Here is an 18,332-nt window from a genome sequence, read left to right on the forward strand (position 1 = left end):
ATCCTCAAAAAGAGTACAAGGGAATGAAAGAAAGATTAGAAACTGATGAAAAAGTTATTCTTAAAAAATAAACTGTATATATATGAGAGTATAAATATGTTAAAATTGTCCTGTCTTGAGAAGAAATGAGGACTGTAATAGCATGAATGGAATGGAATGGATAAGGTGATCAACTATCCAATGTCTTTCAAAAATGAAAATACAGAAATGAAAATATCAGGAAGCAATGTCAAAACACAGCAGGTATATCTTAAAAAACTGTGTGGCTGAGTTATGCAATTCATTCATACAGGAAACTGGATGATAGAAGTTCACAGTGGCTCAAAAGCCATCAGACAAATTTATGGAACAAAAAGTCACACAAAATTAAAGCTCTTCGGCATACTAAATAGAAAGATAGAATTCTGGCTCACAGCATCTCTTGATAGCAACTCAGTGGCATCTGAGAAAATGTGTAGGAATGTTATAAAATATTGAAAGATTTATTTCTTAAGTATGAAAATCAGGGCGGTTCAGGACAGAAACTGGTGTATTTTTAACATGCTCTTTTTAGAGAGAAATTATTGACTGATGTGCCATTTCAGTACATTAAGGCAATCGGATTGCAGACTTAATTTGAAAAGTCTGAAAGAAAATAAATGATGGAAAAAGCTGCACATGTAGAAGAAGTTTTGCCATCTATGAAAGCAAGAAGATTTTACTTCATTTATCTTCTTAATTTAACTTTTGAGAATTCGTTTAAAACATAGGAGAGGTAAGAAGGATCCACTAATTGTGGTCATTCTGTTCTCGGACAAAATTCTGAAAGCAGAATACAATCACCACCAAAAGACATCTCAACAAAGAGTTAGACATGATTAACTACTTCAAAGTGATCATGAGACTTGCAGAGATACTCAAAAGTATTGCTAAATAATTCTGTAAGAACACATGTGAGCACAGTAATTCACACATATGCATCCACTCGCAGAGTTTTAAAAATGATTAATTTTTTTCACCCTTTTTCTGTGCAGAACAGATCCTATTCACTATCTTACTACATTATTTAAGCAGTTTTAAGATATTTTTCTTTAATACACAGTATTTTGTAAAAGATTTTCAGAAAACATTATCTAAGGCCCTTTCCTTCCTGCTCTCTAAGCCACGGTGACTAATTTTCCTTCCATTGAGTTCATTGCTAATATTTCTTGGATATCAATGACTACCTATAAAGAGGTAATCTTATACTTAAGATAAACCATACAACTTTGATGAAATCATAAAATCATAGAATGAATCATAGAATCATAGACTAGTTAGGGTTGGAAAGGACCTTAAGATCATCTAGTTACAAGCCCCCTGCCATAGGCAGGGATGCCTCACACTAGACCAGGTTGCTCAAGGCCCCATCCAACCTGGCCTTGAACACTGCCAGAGAGGGAGCATTTACCACTTCTTTGGGCAACCTGTTCCAGTGCCTCACCACCCTCAAAGTAAAGAATTCCTTCCTTATATTTAACCTAAGTCTCCCCTATTTAAGTTTGAAGCCATTACCCCTTGTCCTATCACTACAGTCCCTGACGAATAGCCCCTCTCCAGCATCCTTGTAGGCCCCCTTCAGATACTGGAAGGCTGCTATGAGGTCTCCACGCAGCCTTCTCTTCTCCAGGCTGAACAGCCCCAACTCTCTCAGCCTGTCTTCGTATGGGAGGTGCTCCAACCCCCTGATCATCCTTGTGGCCCTTCTCCGGACTTGCTCCAACAGCTCCATGTCCTTCTTATGTTGAGGACAACAGAACTGCACACAGTACTCCAAATGGCGTCTCAAATCAGCATGTACATATATTCCTTAGCATAAAATATATTCTTTTATCAGGAAATGAAAATACTCACTTTGCATATTTTGAGAAGAAGTGTAAGAGGGAGGAGAAGGTTTTTTCTTGCAGAACCCTTCTGCATTTCATGCTGGTCTGACAGTTTCATGTTGGTTGTAGCATTTGATGACTAAGAACAAATTGGCCTCCTCCCAGTTTCCCCTATGATTGGAGGCAGCACTTTCACAGGTTTGGCTGAATTTTTCCTTACTTACTTTTCCCTGGTTTAATTATATGTACGAGTAGAGAAGGCACAGAAGAGGCTCAATGGAATCAGAAGAAAAAGCAATAAAACATTGCTGAAAAATAAGTTTGCAATATATCCTTTCTCAAGAGAACAGAAAGCAGAACCTTCAGAATGATGGGAAGAAATACTGTACTAGTAGAATTTTCAGAAAATGATCCAGTTTATAAAGTGTAAGATAGGCAGGGCAAGTCTGATTCTATAGTGCTTGGAATTCTTAGCTAATTTTGTATCCTATTTATGTCTCCTTACAGTATGCGCGCACCTGATAACTGACATTTTCAGGCCTGAATACCTCTATCACAGACAGTTTTCAGAGACATCACAACTTCAGTGGACCACGTAGCTGCTCTGCTGGCTTACCTGCTAGTTGTTTGCTTTGGCGAAATGCTAAGCGAAGCCTAGCTCTAGAAATATGCCTGGTCTGACTGACACAGAAGTAACAGACTAACAGAATTTTAACTTCAAGCCAAGTATTTTTCTGGATCAGGTAATTTTTCAGCATCTTGAAAAATGCTTTATAAAGAGCTGCCAATATAATTATATATAGATACATAGTTTTTATTTTTACAGATCACTAAATAACCAAACCCTGAGCTTCTGACTGTGCCACAGAGTTGGAATATTCTGATCTACACTATTCTTTATATGGCAAAATACATCCTTTTGAATGTCTATGCTACTAGAAAAACTTCGCAGACAGATAATTTTTTTTTATTAGACCAATTAGTTTTGCAGAAAAAAACCTGCTTCTAGACAAGCATTTTAGTACAAAAGCCATTCATCAGGTCTGAAGCAGAAGCTAAACATAAACTGAGACAAATTGCTTAATATTTGATTAGAAATGTTGCTGGCACCTGTGCAGCAGAGAAGTAATTTCCTAGTGATTGCTTTCCACATAAGGAAGCATTTCCAAAAATGCAAATGCTACATTTAACAGATATGAAGTATTAGGCTCTGCTTTCATTTCTATTTCTGTAAGCCCCAGATTGAAAACTTGGTTGGAAAAAATAACATTTACAAGAGTCAGATATTATCACCGGGAGGTTGAAGACTGAGGTCTCTACTCACTTTAACTCATCTTGAGCTATTCTTTCTTGCATATTCAGCCCTCTACTTCTCAACTCTGCGATCATTCTGTCAGCCTCACTCTGCAGTTCTGGAAGACTCTTCTCCAAGGTCTTGTCTTGGGTTCTTAGTGTCTCGTTCAGTTTTATAGCGTCTTCGTTTGCAGCTGCAGGGGGGAAAAAATATTTATGTAGGGAGTTAGTGAATAAAAACAACAAGGAAGGCTTTAAGCATCTGCCCACCAACTATCAGCAAGTGGAATGCAACTTGCACTGGTTATTCCTGCTGTGAAATATACAGGATGGTTAATCCAATGATCAGTAACAAATGAGGAAATGTTTTACATTTCATCAAACCTTTTATTATAGCTCACTTTTAAGCACAATAATTAAAACGAAAAAATCTTTATATCCAGTGTAAGAAATATATTGCTCCCCTCCTCCTCCCTCTGAAATTAAGAATTTGCACCGCATAACAGCAGAAGATAATCTGGTACTTTGCAGTACCAGAGCAGGCAGTATGAGCAATAAAAATTAGATTTAAAGTACTTCTGGAGAATTATAAAATATGTCATTTTCAGCACTCAGACTTAACAGCGCTGGGAAGAATAAATGACCGGGAAATTTCGGAAAAAGGAAGAGAGAGAAGAGGAGTGAAAGACACCCACAGATGTCTAAAACCCCTCATGTGTCTAGAAATAGATGCCAAGAAATGGAAAATAAGGGTATGAAGGTTGGAATATATGATGGTACACTATAAATGTATTACATATTTGGAATAGCTGAATTATTCCTGACAAAGCCATACCTATGATATCATATTCAAAGACTGACTAAAATCTTTCTGCCACAGCACACCACAACATATTAGAATATATACTTTCAGAAGCAACTAGGTCATTTACAACAATCAGTTTCATCTTCAATTTTAAAAAGGTCTGCTGCATTTCCTTAGGCACAGGGCTCCCAAGTAACTGATTTCTCCAAAATAGCACAGATTCTGGTCACACAGGTACTTCTGAATACTTGAAATTAAATCTTGTAGAAATCAAAATCTGCCTTCCAAACTTCAAATAAATTACTATTTCATTTACATATTGTGTAGGTTTACAGCAAATTATGAAGAAAATTCTAATCCAATGATGTCTTCAATTTACTGGTGAGAATTGAGATTCGGATCTTTGCTCAAGAGTGGTTATGTGTGGGGAAATGAGAACTGGAAAAATACTACACTTTGTTTAAATGGATCACAGATCGCTTCTGTGCATTATGCTATGTATCATTGCTAATTTACTTCAGGCCAGGAATAGTCTTATATTATTATTTTTTTAATCTGGACTAAATAAACGGTAATTTAATCTCCCTGAATATTTACCTTAGAAGAGAAAATGGATATGTTATCTCAGCTATTTTATGAAGTTCAAAAAATTTATACGTAGCTTCATCTTTCTCCATCTTTCTCCTTCATCCTCCTCTTCTCATAACAATCTTTACTTTCTAGTCTTAGTATACTGCAAACTTTCAGAGTTCAGTGGTAGTAAAAGATTTGGATGCACTGACGCAGACAAACACAAGGAAGTGCAAAGCTGGGGAAATTCCATAGTTAAGAAGGAGAACTAGCTATGGGTACTCAGAAGTCCAGAAAGTCAGCAATCAGCTCAGTAGAAATGGATAAATGGTCAGAGTACAGTCATTACAACAAATCACTACAAACTTCTCACTTGTAATAAGGGGTTTTTCTGGTTTGAAGAATTCCTTGATTCCCTGACATTTAGGGAGGCTTCCGTCAGACCTACAATCCTGTATTTCTGCACACTGCCATTCTCAACTATTACCTTCAGTCAATGGAAAGAAATAGGTCCTTTCATGGCATTTCATTCCAAAGTTATTGCCTACCGGCAACAAGTACTAGGGAGCTCAGGGTCACAGATATAGGCCTGAACTCCTAGAGATCTAAAGTACTATAATTTTCAGAAGTCTGTAATAAAGTAGGAATGGGGGACGAGGAACGGGCCTAAAGAATACCTGCCAGCTGGTTGGTCATCTCAATCAGAACATCATGAGTGGACATAACGTCTTTAAGGAACAATCTAGCAACATCTCATAGGTCAAAAAGAGCAGAGGCAAAGAAGCTATAGGGCCAATATGCAGTTAAAATGCCATCAAAGTTTAAAATAATCTAGGAATGGCTCCAACATAAGGTGACAGTTTATCCTCAGTTTTTGAAAGGCGGTGATCTTGAACAAGAAGACAACTGAGGATGTTAATCAGAAATAAGGATACAGAAATTATCACAACCAGAGGAAAAACATTTTGAAGAACTCAAGCTAGAATGGCCAAAGAACTGCCATTTTAGAAACTTGAAAGATTTGGTGCATGACATTACAAATCCAGAAGGAAGACCGTTTGACTGACAACAAGCAAATATACTGCCTGTTTTGAAGAAATGGGAATTCCACTACAGCTTGAAAACTTGCTTTGGAAGTAACTGGAAAACAAGATGTGGAATAAATGAATGTGGGGTTTGTCTGTTTGTTTGTTTTTGTTTTGTTTAGTTTTTTGTTTTGTTTTGTTTTGTTTTCCTTAAAGGTAGTACATGTCAGACTATACAGTTTAATAGCAAATCATAATTCTGGGGGAAAAAAAAAAAGGAAGTTTAATGATAAAATACGCTTAGGAGGAAAAGTTGTAAGACAGTCATAGTAGAGAAAGACTGGAATGCTATGCAGAACAAACTGGGTGACCTTCAAAAACTGAAGTAATCGGACTGGAATGAGATTCAGTAGTAGAAAATATTAAGTTGTGAACTAAATAACAATACAAATTTCAGCTGCAAACAATGGGTTTTCCAGTTAGACATAAGGTATTAGTGAGAAGAATATAGCTATAATAAGAATGTCCAATGGCACCCTGTGAAAAACAGCTGTGAAAAAACAAGAAATGCTATCCAAGAACGTATTCAGAGAGCTGGCACAGGTAGGTTTTACTGCTACTCAAGTGCAAGACACTGAAGTAACCTCATTTCAGTGCTTGTTATCTCTGCTCAGGAAAGAAGAACCGAATTTTAAAGAGGGAAAAGGAAATTATAGGAAGGTGATCAGGAGACTTGAGAAAATATGCTTTGAGGTGTTTTAGTCAAAAAAATAAGGGGCTGAAGTGGAATATGATTACTCTCTATGAACATAGTTGGGGTGGGGGAAGGAGTGGAAGCACTAAGGAGAGGAAAAATAATCTGTTTCAACTAAAGAATAAGGTTGCCAAAAGAACACATGATGATAAACTAAATATGTTTAGCTAGAAATGAGGACTTTAGTTATGAGGAGGTCTGAAACTGCCTCCTGTTCAGATTGTGTATATTTGTGGAAACTACTTTGAAGATGAAGGTTAGAATGCTTGTGATAGCAGGGGAGTGGATGCAGCAACCCAGAAGGTATCTTTCAGTCCTGTGCTCCTGCATTTCATCTATTCTTAAAATGTTAACTTGGCCATTAGGCAAACACATTGATTTTAAAGTCTTTTGTCTACTTCTACGATGTTGTATAAATTTATTTCACCCCCTCAATGTCTTCTAACTCTGTACTTCCTATTGCTAAACCTACTGGAGGACACTTTTTTTGGGGTATTAACTTTGTGGAGCAAAATCTTGGTTTATTCCAAGTCATTCCCTTGTCATTCCAAATTCATCCTGAAATATGAGGAACCTGGTCTTTTGCTAAAAAAAAAAAAAAAAAGAAATAATCTTGAAAACTTGCTTACTTTTTCTTGTTGCTTTTCCCACATTTATTTCATGTCAAAGTTGCACATCCTAAAGATATCCTAAATTGCTGTTCAGTTCAGCTACAGGGCATGTATGGGGATGTGTTACAAGAAAGGCAATATAAAATGTATTTTACAGCACTCAGACAAAAGTGGAAGCTTTCTCTTTCAATGAAATGGGCCTTCAGAAGCACAGCTACTGAAATCAGTACTGTGGTGGGATTTCTGAGGAAGAAAGAAGAGATCAGTATTTTTCAAGTAAAAAAATTGCCTGTGATTGCCAATCATTTTCATACTTTTAAGCCATTATCTTAGGTAATAGCTTCATGCAATATATAGGTCTTGCTACTCGAAGCCATCTACAATACTTTTGCTTGTCTTTACTGCATTGTGGAAGAGAGAGAGTTGGCTTCCTGCCACTACTTAGGTAGGGTTAGGAGTCACATGCAAATTCCAAGCAGCAGATGTTCATTAACAGTAAGTAGTAATGTATTTCTGAAGTCATTTTGGAGAATTAAGATGAAGCGTTAATGTACCAAGTGCTAAAATTACATCAAGCTCTTTTACCAATACACGGTTTTAACTGCTTTAAAAATAAACAAAAGCTAAGCCCTGTTAGTTACTTAATCATAAGAGCTTTTCTCCAAATAACTGCAAAAATCCTGAAGGAACATGCTCAGTATTCTGCTAGTCTTTTTGCATAAATATCAGTACACTGTTTACATAAACTGCATCTGTAGATTGGAAAAAGTCTGAAGATAGTTGACCATATTTTCCTCACTCAACATTTAAAGCACATGACATTTCTCAGTGAATAAACTCTTCCTCACTGTCTCCCAGACCCTATTCCTTACCATCCTTCAGTTTTCTTGAGAAATAAATGGCACATTTTTCTTTTTCCAGTACCTTCAGCAGCTTGGAGAATGCCTCTGACGAACTGTCCAAGAGATTTTGCTCTGTCGTTAGTCCTCTCAGCATCCTGCCTGGTTTGCTCACCATCTGCTGTCACCTTGGTGGCCTAGTGATCCAAATTTAGGAAAACTATAATTAATAAACAGGACAAGGATGCACTATATGATATTCCTACTGGCTGAATCTATGTACAAAACTTCCCGCAGGCAAAAAGCAATCAATGAATTATTGATCAGATGCATGGGAAATGACATGCTCTGTTCAAGTACACAATTAAATTTTATTACCTTTTCCTTTAAATGGAAATTGGAAGGCTTTATTTTAGGTTCTTAGAAACCCTAGTTGTGTGCAACAGCACACAAAGAGAGACAGGATGAAACTATTTACTGAATTTGCTTAAAGAAACATTGTTTGGAACCTTTTAATAGATTCTTCAGGGAATATTTCCCATAGTTTCACAACCGTGCACTTTTCAATTGACAAAGTGCAGCAGATATCATGACCTCTTTGCTTCCTCCTCAGAGGTGTTCTCAGAGACAGTTCACAACAACTAGCAAGAAGAATTTTAAATCAATATATTAATTAACCCAAGGAAAAAAAAGTTGTTTTTTTCAGCTCTAATGCTTGAATTTGTTTGTTTATAACATATTGGGGTGCCCAGTAACATTTTAGCTTTGTGTAACTAAATGCTTTATAATTATATTGAATAGCAGCAGCAGCAGCATGAAGACAGACATCTGCTGCAGACCTGAAAAACGTGCTGAAGAAAGGAATCACCTTAATACATTTTACTTAGCTCTCAAGGCCCCTATTTACAAAATGAACCCATTTTTATTAAAAAGAAGCTGACCATTTCAAGCAACAAAGCTTGTCAAACCGTATCTGTAAAGCAAAAAACCTCATTTTTCTCTTTGGGAATTGCATTCCCAAGAAACGTCTTAAATCAAGGTGTTATGAGCTTTCCAGTCTCTTGGAAATGGCTAGAAGGTCAATAACTCAAAATGAGCTTAGGTTTTCACTGACATGAGCTGTACAAACTGTTTTCTCAGTTACAACCCACCCTCCTCACCCCCCCCCACTTTTCAATAATAGTCAAAGAGAAATAGTATTACTTTAACACATTTCTTTTTGCCTGATTAGCTTCTAAGTGGGAGCCCTCCAGATACATCAGGACAGCTGGGTTTCTGAAATGAAATCCCTACCATTCTCATACCAGTTGCAGTTCTGGTCTACTTCAGAGTAGTTGCTCTGAAAATAATTTATATGAAAATGGTTCAGGTAAATAGAATTATACAGGAAGAATTAGGAACTCATACTGACTGGGGAGAGTTGGTTCTATTTCATCCCTGTATCAGTAGAAGAACACTCTTTTCACAAAATTACATTTTTAATCATGCTATTGGTTACATCCTCTAAGATCTACAAAACCCCTTTACCTGCCTGGACACAGAATGAAAATATTATCACAGTGAGCTATAAGAAGCAATTGAGATAGGAAAAAGGAAAAAAATACAGAATGGTCTTGATGAACCACTGCTCTAACTCAGCTTGGCGTTCCTGATGTCATTTCATTCTTCATGTAATTGAGAACTACTTTAATACTTATTGTCAAATCCTCCACAATCAGCCTTTTATTCTTTGGGTTTTGTTTGCTTGGAATTTTCACATTCACTTTTGTTATATTCTATAATATTTTTAAGTCTTTTACTACAAATGGTGATTTTTAACTTACATATACTTTTCTTGCTTTTGATTACTTTTCCATGTTCATGTTAATTCCAATTGGCCACTTTAACCTCTCAATATTTATGACTGAATGCCATGCACTATGTTTTCGTGCACATTTATCTGTGATTGAACAGTTTTCACATCCTCTCAGTGACAGATCTTTTTAGTACTTAAATCCCATTCAGCTCAACTGAAGGCTTTCTGTATTTTGCCATAATTTGCTTTGCTGAAAAATATCCTTTTGCTTCATTATCTGGTCTAGCTTTAACTTCATAAACCAAATTAAATGGAAACATCCTTCACAGTGTACCTAGTGATTTCATGGCTAATTAAATATTTCCATTTGTTAATAAAGTCCTATTCATTTTCTGTATATTCATTTTATTACATTTTTGCCATTTCTATAAGGTCAATCTTCAGCGTCTCCTAACAGTTTAAACAGGCATAACAAACTTTTTCCTGTGGGAGCACTAAGGGTCAGGCAGACTGGACCCAGAGTAAGGATTTGGAATGATACACAAATAAGACTTTCTGGCATAAAGGAGACCCCTACAGTGGAAATCTAGTAAAGAAATTATCTGAGATCAGTGAGCCTGCTTTGATGATGTTCACAGATTGTACTTACTGATGAAGGTTCCAGGGAAGCCCTTGTCCCAGTCTGAAGACTATTAGCCACTTAGCAACTTAAGCTATTAGCAAGTATTAGAAATTGCACACGTGTTTTTGTTTTGGTTTTGTTTGCGTGTTAGTCTGAAGTCTTAATCAAGCCATAAGAAACTCCTCTGGATGGCATCTGGAGGGAAGCCCTAAAGGAACTTCTCCAGCTCTTGAGCTGCAGACCACAGAAGGAGCAGTAAACACAGACCTCATTCTACAGATGGAAGTTCTTGGCTCTCCCTCCAAATGCTTCAAACTATTGCAAAATAAGTTGCCTCTGCTACTACTTCCAGAAATTTTTGAGACTGAGAAATTCAGTGGTATGAGAAAAATGAAAAAGTTTACAAAATCAAAAGAAGCTTTTCAATCAAGAGGTGTGATTCTGATCTGTGTCTTTCTTGAAGGTACCTAATTACAAGTGAAGAGGGGCTTTTGACTAAAAATAGTCAACTGAGAGGAACTGAAGAGTCTGAATTCTGCCTAGGATCATAGATGTGGGAATGTGCATGCAAACATGTAAACATAATGAGTGTGAGAAAGATGTGAGGTCCTTCTGTATGGCCAAGTGAATGAAGAAAAGAATATGATGGAAAAAAAAAGAAAAAGGAGTGCTGCACTGATGTAAGAGATCACTGGTTGAAAAGACACCACCCATAAGAAATCAAAAACCTCAAAGGTTTTGTACTGACTAAATACTATTGTCTTCTACATTTAATCTTAAAATGGGTAGAATTTTTTTATTTTTTCATGGAAATAGACTCCTCACCAATCCTCATCAACCTTTTTTGTCATTACTACTGGTTTCACTTCAAAAATGTAGTGAGCCTGCAAATCAGATGATACAGGAAAAAACTTTGCTATCTATGGTTGTACCATGCACTCCAAGTGTTAGCCATTATGTGGTTATTAGCTATATCTTCATTTGGAAATGAGACTTGAACACACTACTTCAGGTCCCACTCTTCTTTTTGGGACATTATTTCTATTTACAAACACAGAAAGAGAAGGGTAGGACTTGCCATCAGTTGCCAGTCCTCAAATTAAAAAACCCAACTGCAATCCAGTTAACAACTCTTTGTAAGGATAACTGGAGATCATAAGGCTACTGACTCATTGCAACAACAGAAAACTGCAGAAAGAGAAGCAATGATAATCTGGCCACCACACTACCTCCTCTAAAATCACACCTTCAATACTTTTCCTTCCAAGACTAGTCTACAGAAGGTCAGAATTTGCAACGTTATTTTAGGACATGTCAATTTATTTAATTTTTGGTGGTGGTGGTGGCAATTGGAAAAGGATACTAAAAGGAGAAACTATGCAAAGGATAAAAAAACCTCACCTGTCTTAGCCTAAAGTTGAAAAATCTTAATACAAGAAAAATAATCTTCCCTGCTTTTTAAGGCTGTCATAAGTTAAAAATCCACCTAGACATAAAACTACCGTAGTTATTTCTGGAAGAAAAAAAAATAAAAAAATAAAATTAAAAAAAACCCCAAACAAACCAGAAGTGAAAAACCAAATTTTCTTTACACTCACAATGAGAGTATATATAGATAAATACCTATGCTGCGTGTGTGTGTAAACATACACATACGTGCATACATATGCAAACACACTTTCTTAACCACTGCCCATGACTTAATAGTTTTTTCAAAATTGCATATAATGCACACAAACAAACCAGTTTCTCTGAGAATTTTAGTTCTGTAAAATATGAACAGTTTTAAGACATGATGCTAAAACTGTATGGGGTTTAGGTAAATTCTCTTAGGCGTATATTCGTCAGTAAAGTAATCCATATCTTGCTTATTTGGCTGTTTCAGCGCAGGAAAGCACAACTCCTGAATATGATTTTTGCTTGTCCTTCATATGTTTTGGACAGCTGTATTTTTATTGTGGCTGGTCCACTTCCCTATTTTTTTCTCCACTAGGTGGCACAATTTATATTATTTTCTTAGACAATGTCTTTTACCGATCTAAATAAGGTCTATATTGAAATAAAACTTTCCTAATAAAAAGAGTAAATAGCACATCGATTGAAATCAAGAAGACTCTCACTACCCTTGCAAATGAAATATAGAACACATATTTAACTAAACTCACACACTTTGTGCATATATTTGAATTTTTCCTTTAGATACTGTCCTCATTTCAACTCATTCATTGACTTGTAATGAGTTATACCAGGAATACCATTGCCTTGCCATAAAATTTCTTTAAAACAAGTGGCTCAGGCTAGGCTACCATTTGATCTACAGCTCCTGGAGAAATATGCCAACACAACAGATAACCCAAAATGGAAAATGAAACTGCAAAACAGCAAAATTTTTCCTATAATGTGCTTGAGATGCTTGGGCACCAAGTAACTGTGAGTGAAGCCAGGCTACTTGTATTGCAACAGGCAATATTAAAAAAGAAACAGGCTGAGATGTCAAGGCAGTCAGACTTAGGAGGTTTGAAAGGGAATACAATGAGAGTATGTTGCTGCTGCAGAAAGCAGGTAACCTTACCAGAGACAGTACTAATGTTCAGAAAAAAAAGGAAGGAAACCAGGCAGTTCAGCTTCTGAAAACCTCAGCCACTCAAAAAAACCAACAAAACAACTCCAGACATGTGAGAAAATGTGTGGTAACCCCATGCTTTTATTGCCATTAGGTTTGTAGCTGTTTTAACCTGTAGTTGAAGCCACGGAAAAGCCCTTAAATGCTATTATCAAGAATTCTCTTTCCTTTAGTGTCAGCTTTTCCAAATGTGCTCATTTTTGGGTGCTTTGTATGAGCATTAGAAAGTTTGCTGAAATTATTATAAAGTTTTGCAGAAAATATATCTCAATGTATTGGCCCACAAAAAAAGGTTGTTGGAGGACTTGCTGCCATTTCGAACACTGAGACTGAGAAGCATCTTATAATTCATCTATTCATTCATGTTTAATTCATATGCAGAAGATTTCTGTCATTATGCAGCCTTAACCAAACCTACAGACCCCAACGTGATCATAGACTTACTCTTGTCAGTAGTTCATCCATTTCTGTCACCAGGGTATCCAGATTTTCTTGTGCTAGCTGAAGAAATCTCTCTGGAGCTTTCTGAGGTGAAAGCAAATGCTGTTGGGGAAGAGGAGGGAGAGTGAAAATCTGTACTTAATGGATCTCAGTGCTTCCAAATATTGCAGAGAAGCACCAAAAATTTCCCATTCATTACAGTATGCAACTCCCTTTTGCCATCATCTCTTTTGTTGCATCCATCCAACATACTTTTGCCAGGAATCTTGACAGCTTTACATAGTTTAGTGAAGAACCTATTAAGTGTGGTAGGGAACATATAGTATATAAAACATACAACCACTTTATGGATCACCAGCATGAACACCATTTTATTTGTATGCAACATCACTTTTTCTGTGCCTGCAGTGTAATTCCTTGCACATATGTATGTGAATTACTGCTGCAAGTTTTCATTATTAAAATAAGATGAAATGAATAACAGTAATAACTACGTAACAACCAAAGCAAGTCTGAAGTAATTAGATCTTGAATTTTAATTCTTCCCTGAACCTATTTATGGCTGAATGTTTGAACAGATTCAAGTACCAGGAATGAGGCACTGCTGGACTTTCTAGTCACAAACCAAGAAAACCTGCTTTGTAATATCTAGGTTAGTGATAGCCTTGGCTGCAGTGATCACGATATGGTAGAGTTTGGGATCCTGCTGAGCATGCTGAAGGTTAGTACTAAGACAAAGGTTTTAGATTTTAGAAGAACAAACTTCAGCTTCCTTAGAGCTCAGCTGGGAGGGATTTCATGTGAAGCTTTCATGGAGGATAAAGGAGCTAGTGAGTACTGGGAGATTTTTAAGAACACTCTCTTGGAAGCACAAAACCAGTTCATCCACTTTAAAGGTAATGGAAGCAGATGGAGCAAGACACCCCCTTGGATAAATTGTGAACTTCTGAGCCTGCTTAAAACCAAAAGTGAAGTGTACCAGAGATGGAAAAACCGACAAACACCCATTGAGAACTAAAGGGGCATTGCCAGGGTATGCAGAGATGCAGTTAGAAAAGCAAAAGTTCAACTCAAATTGAAATAAGCCAGAGATGTCAAAAACTACAAGAAAGGATTCTTCAGGTACATAAACAACAAGCAGAAATAGAAGGAAAAGGTTGGCCTGCTGTCAAATGGGAGAGGTGATTAGTCATCAACAACACTGACAAAGCAGAGGTTCTCAACACATTCTTCACCTCAGTTTTTACCAGCACTGCTGCACCCCAAGCCTTGGGAACAAAAATCCAGGCTGATGCAAACACAGACCCACCATCAGTGAAGGAAGAGTTGGTGTATGAACTATTGCCGGAGCTTGACTCCTGCAGATTGATGGGCCCTGACAATATCCACCTGAGGGTGTTAGAGAACTGGACAGTGTTATTGTAAGGCCACTCTCCATAATCCTTGAGGTGTACTGGAGATCAGGGAATGTACTAGAACACTCAAGAAAGCTAATGTCACTCCCATCTACAAGAAGGGCTCAAAGGAGGATCCAGGAAATTATAGGCCTATCAATCTTACCTCAGTCCCTCGGAAAATTATGGAATGAAACCTCCTGGGTCTGTCACAACTCAAATGAAGTACGTGATTGGGAAAAGCCAGCACAGATCCACCAGTGGCAAATCATGCTTGACAAACCTTATCGCCTTCTATGACAAAAGAACCTTCTCGGTTGATGTGGGGTGAACAGTGGACATTGTCTATAGGATTTCTCCAAGGCTTTTGATACTGTTTCCCACAGCCTTCTCTTAGAGAAACTGACACGTTACAGTCTAGACAAGTGGCCTGTGTGGTGGGTGGGGAACTGGCTGACTGGTTGCACCCAGAGGATGGTGGTAAATAGCTCCTTTTCAAACTGGTGACCTGTCATTAGTGGGGTCCCCCAGGGATTGATATTGGGCCCAATGCTATTTAGTGTCTTCATAAGTGATCTGGAAGATGAGATCAAGTGTACCCTGACCAAGTTTGCTGATGATACCAAACTGAGGGGGAAAGTGGTCACTTTGGAAGGGAGAGCCACCCTGCAGGAAGACCTGGGTAGGCTGGAAGAGTGGGGTAACAAGGGCCTTACGAAGTTCAACATGGACAAGTGTAAGGTCTTGCAACGGGGAAAACATAATCCAGGAGTGCAGCACAGGCTGAGATTTACCTGGCTGGGGAGCAGCTCTGTGGAAAGGGACCTGGAGGTCCTGGTGGACAACAAGCTCAATATGAGTGAACAGTGTGCAGCTGCAGCAAACCAACAGGATGCTGGGTTACATCAGCAAGGGCATCACCAGCAGAGATAAAATCATTATCCCACTATACTCAGTGCTTGTCAGGCCACACCCAGAATCCTCTATTCAGTTTTGGTCCTCACTATACGAAAAAGATGTGGACAGGATGGAGAGGGTCCAGAGATGGACCACAAAGATGATCCACGGAATGGGAAGCCATATGAGGAAAGCCTGAGGAACTTTCATCCTTGAGAAGAGGGCTTACGGCAGACCTCATCACCATGTTCTAGTATTTAAAGGGTGTCTACAAAGAAGATGGAGACTCCCTTTTTACAAGGAGTCACATGGAAGAGACGAGGGTAATAAGTACAAGTTACTCCCAGGGAGATTCCAACAGGACACAAGAGGAAAATTTTTCACAATGAGAACAATCAGTCATTGGAATAATCTTCCCAGGGAAGTGGTGGACTCCCCAGTGATGGACACTTTTAAAATTTCACTGGACAGGGTACTGGGATATTTTGTCTATACAGTGCTTTTGTCAATAAAGTTTGGATCAGATGGTCCTTGAGGTCCCCTTCCAAACTGGTATTCTATGATACGGTTGTACTGAAATCCTGTTATTTGTGTATGTAAATACTGTGATCATACCTTTAATTCCTGTGTCATGTTCTCAAAACCATGCAACATTTTATACGGAGCAGGCAGTGGACCACTAAGATTAACACTCAGGATCATCTGGTTTAGTCGATCCAGGTCATTGAGAAGGAGTCCTGTGCATTCATCATCACAAGCTGGCGGGAAGAACAGCAAAGCTTATTTATTCCTGCTAAATGTTTAAGACATATGTTTGAGTTAGAAATTATATGGCACACATAAAATTCTGTGAGTGGTAACGCTAATTTCAGGCAGTTTACCCCAAAAGCACAGTGTGAGAAAAAATGGAAACAACAATTAGGGAACAGGACTTATTGCCTAAGACTTGGTAATGTGACAGTTTAATATAAAATATGAAGAGTAAAATTGGTAGTCTTACCTCACAAAAAGAGGAAACAGTTAACATTGTCCATTATGGACTAGCTAATACAAAATCCTGAATTAGACAAGCAATTTGGATGAAGTTTTAGAAAAGTGGACAGGTAATGCAGAAAATCTAAGGAGCACTTTATGAAGTGTAGTATGGTTGTGGATTTGAACATAAGAAAATACTAAAGAAATCTTACAATTTACATACTTTATAGTCATATAACAGCATGGCCAAGCATGTTAATCTTCTAATGCAGACAGCAGAAAGAGTCCAGGTAAAAATAATGATAGTTTTCTTTTAAGAAATGCTTTTCCCTACCTCCTTTCACTAAGCACTGTGTAAGTTTTTCATGTATGCTTCCTTTCTTGCAAATACTCTTTAGCATGAAAAATACTGGTGCATGCTGCATACACCAAAAGGAGTTTGCACCCCCCCGCCCGCCCCCTCCTTGATGTCTATTAACTATCACGAGAAACTCTCGTAACCTTAAAGTTTTGTATCATTTATGCTGCAGATAGGAAAATTCTTTGTCCTTTGGAACAGAGGTGTGGGAATGCCTTTGTTTCCCTGCATAAAGATGCTAAAGAGAACTGGCAAACCTAAACAATATCTCAGGAGATGGCACAAACTGTGAAACAATGAATTCACTGGTGATGTTGAGACATGAAGGGTTGTACCTAAAATTTTACAAATATGTAATTATTTATTTCAGCTACACTCCTAGGCTGTTCAATGGCTAAAAAAGCCACTAAACAATGTGTGTGCTTCTGTAGAAAAAGAGAAGTAATTTTCAACAGAGAAGAATTTTTTTCCCTGAAATCTATTTTTCATGTAGATTAAATCTTTTCTCCTCTTAAAATTTTTCACAGCTATCTAAACGTTCTTATTCTGTAGGTTGGCTGATCCGTATAACGAGGAGTTGAGTCAAATACAGAGAAAAGAATAATGAATACTAGTTTAATACACCATGAAACTCATGTGATGATTGAAAAGGAGACAAGATATATGCTGGATTAGTACAGTCAGAGGTGGGTACAGAAAGCTAGATGCTGTTATTTTAAGACTTTCTTTTGCATTTTCGTTGCTTCCATTTGCAGACTTCTTCCTCCTGTTTCACACTATTTTGTTACATAAGCTGAACTGCACGGGAACTTCTCTGGAGTTGTTAACTGTGAGCATGATACATTCTGAGTTATGTTTCTACATGAAATTAAAGAAAGCTTATTGCCATCCCAGCTCTTGTCATCTGTGTGTTTTCTTTTAGAATTCCAAGAGACTTACAGGAAAAGCAAGTTTTACAGCTAACTGAACATTTTATATAATAAACACCTGTTCTGTAGCTGGTCAGGAAGGTAGGTAGACCTGACATTTTGAAGGATGCAAATAAGTGATCTTGGGCCTGAAAAGGTTTTTTTGTTTGCTTGTTTGTTTTTGTTTGGTTGTTTTTTTTCTGATACATTATTTCACTTAGGAAACAAACTAAATCTATTCACACTCAAAATCGTCACAGTGGCTAAAAATTTGCTATGTGTCAAAGACGAACTCAGTTCACACCAGTAAGAAAAAAATGAACAGCTTCTGAAGAGACGAAGTATTCTTAGTGAGTACACAATTGGTAAGTGAGCATTCAGTATAAATTAACACATCTTCCACGATAATCAGGTTGGAAAGAGGAACTACATTAAGTAAGGACTACAGTTCAGTAGATGGGACAGAACTAAGCTTCTCTAATATACAGTCTGAAATGTACTGTAGCTACGGGAAATATTTCAAGAGCATGATTATATTTTGCAAGACTAAACACTTCTGTGTCTATCTATAAAACTGC

The 18,332-nt window shown here is 37.5% G+C and overlaps 1 protein-coding gene across 1 annotated transcript in view; it reads right to left on the reverse strand.

Annotated features, from left to right (window-relative positions):
* Positions 1–18,332, reverse strand: part of LAMA2 (laminin subunit alpha 2) — a 369,886-nt gene that overhangs the window by 75,958 nt on the left and 275,596 nt on the right. The window contains 4 exon segments of the mRNA XM_030489189.1: positions 3,169–3,331; positions 7,827–7,938; positions 13,226–13,324; positions 16,129–16,271. Coding sequence (XP_030345049.1) covers positions 3,169–3,331; positions 7,827–7,938; positions 13,226–13,324; positions 16,129–16,271 — 517 coding nt within the window.

Source organism: Strigops habroptila, chromosome 6, assembly GCF_004027225.2.
Source record: "Strigops habroptila isolate Jane chromosome 6, bStrHab1.2.pri, whole genome shotgun sequence".
Taxonomy (NCBI): domain Eukaryota; kingdom Metazoa; phylum Chordata; class Aves; order Psittaciformes; family Psittacidae; genus Strigops; species Strigops habroptila.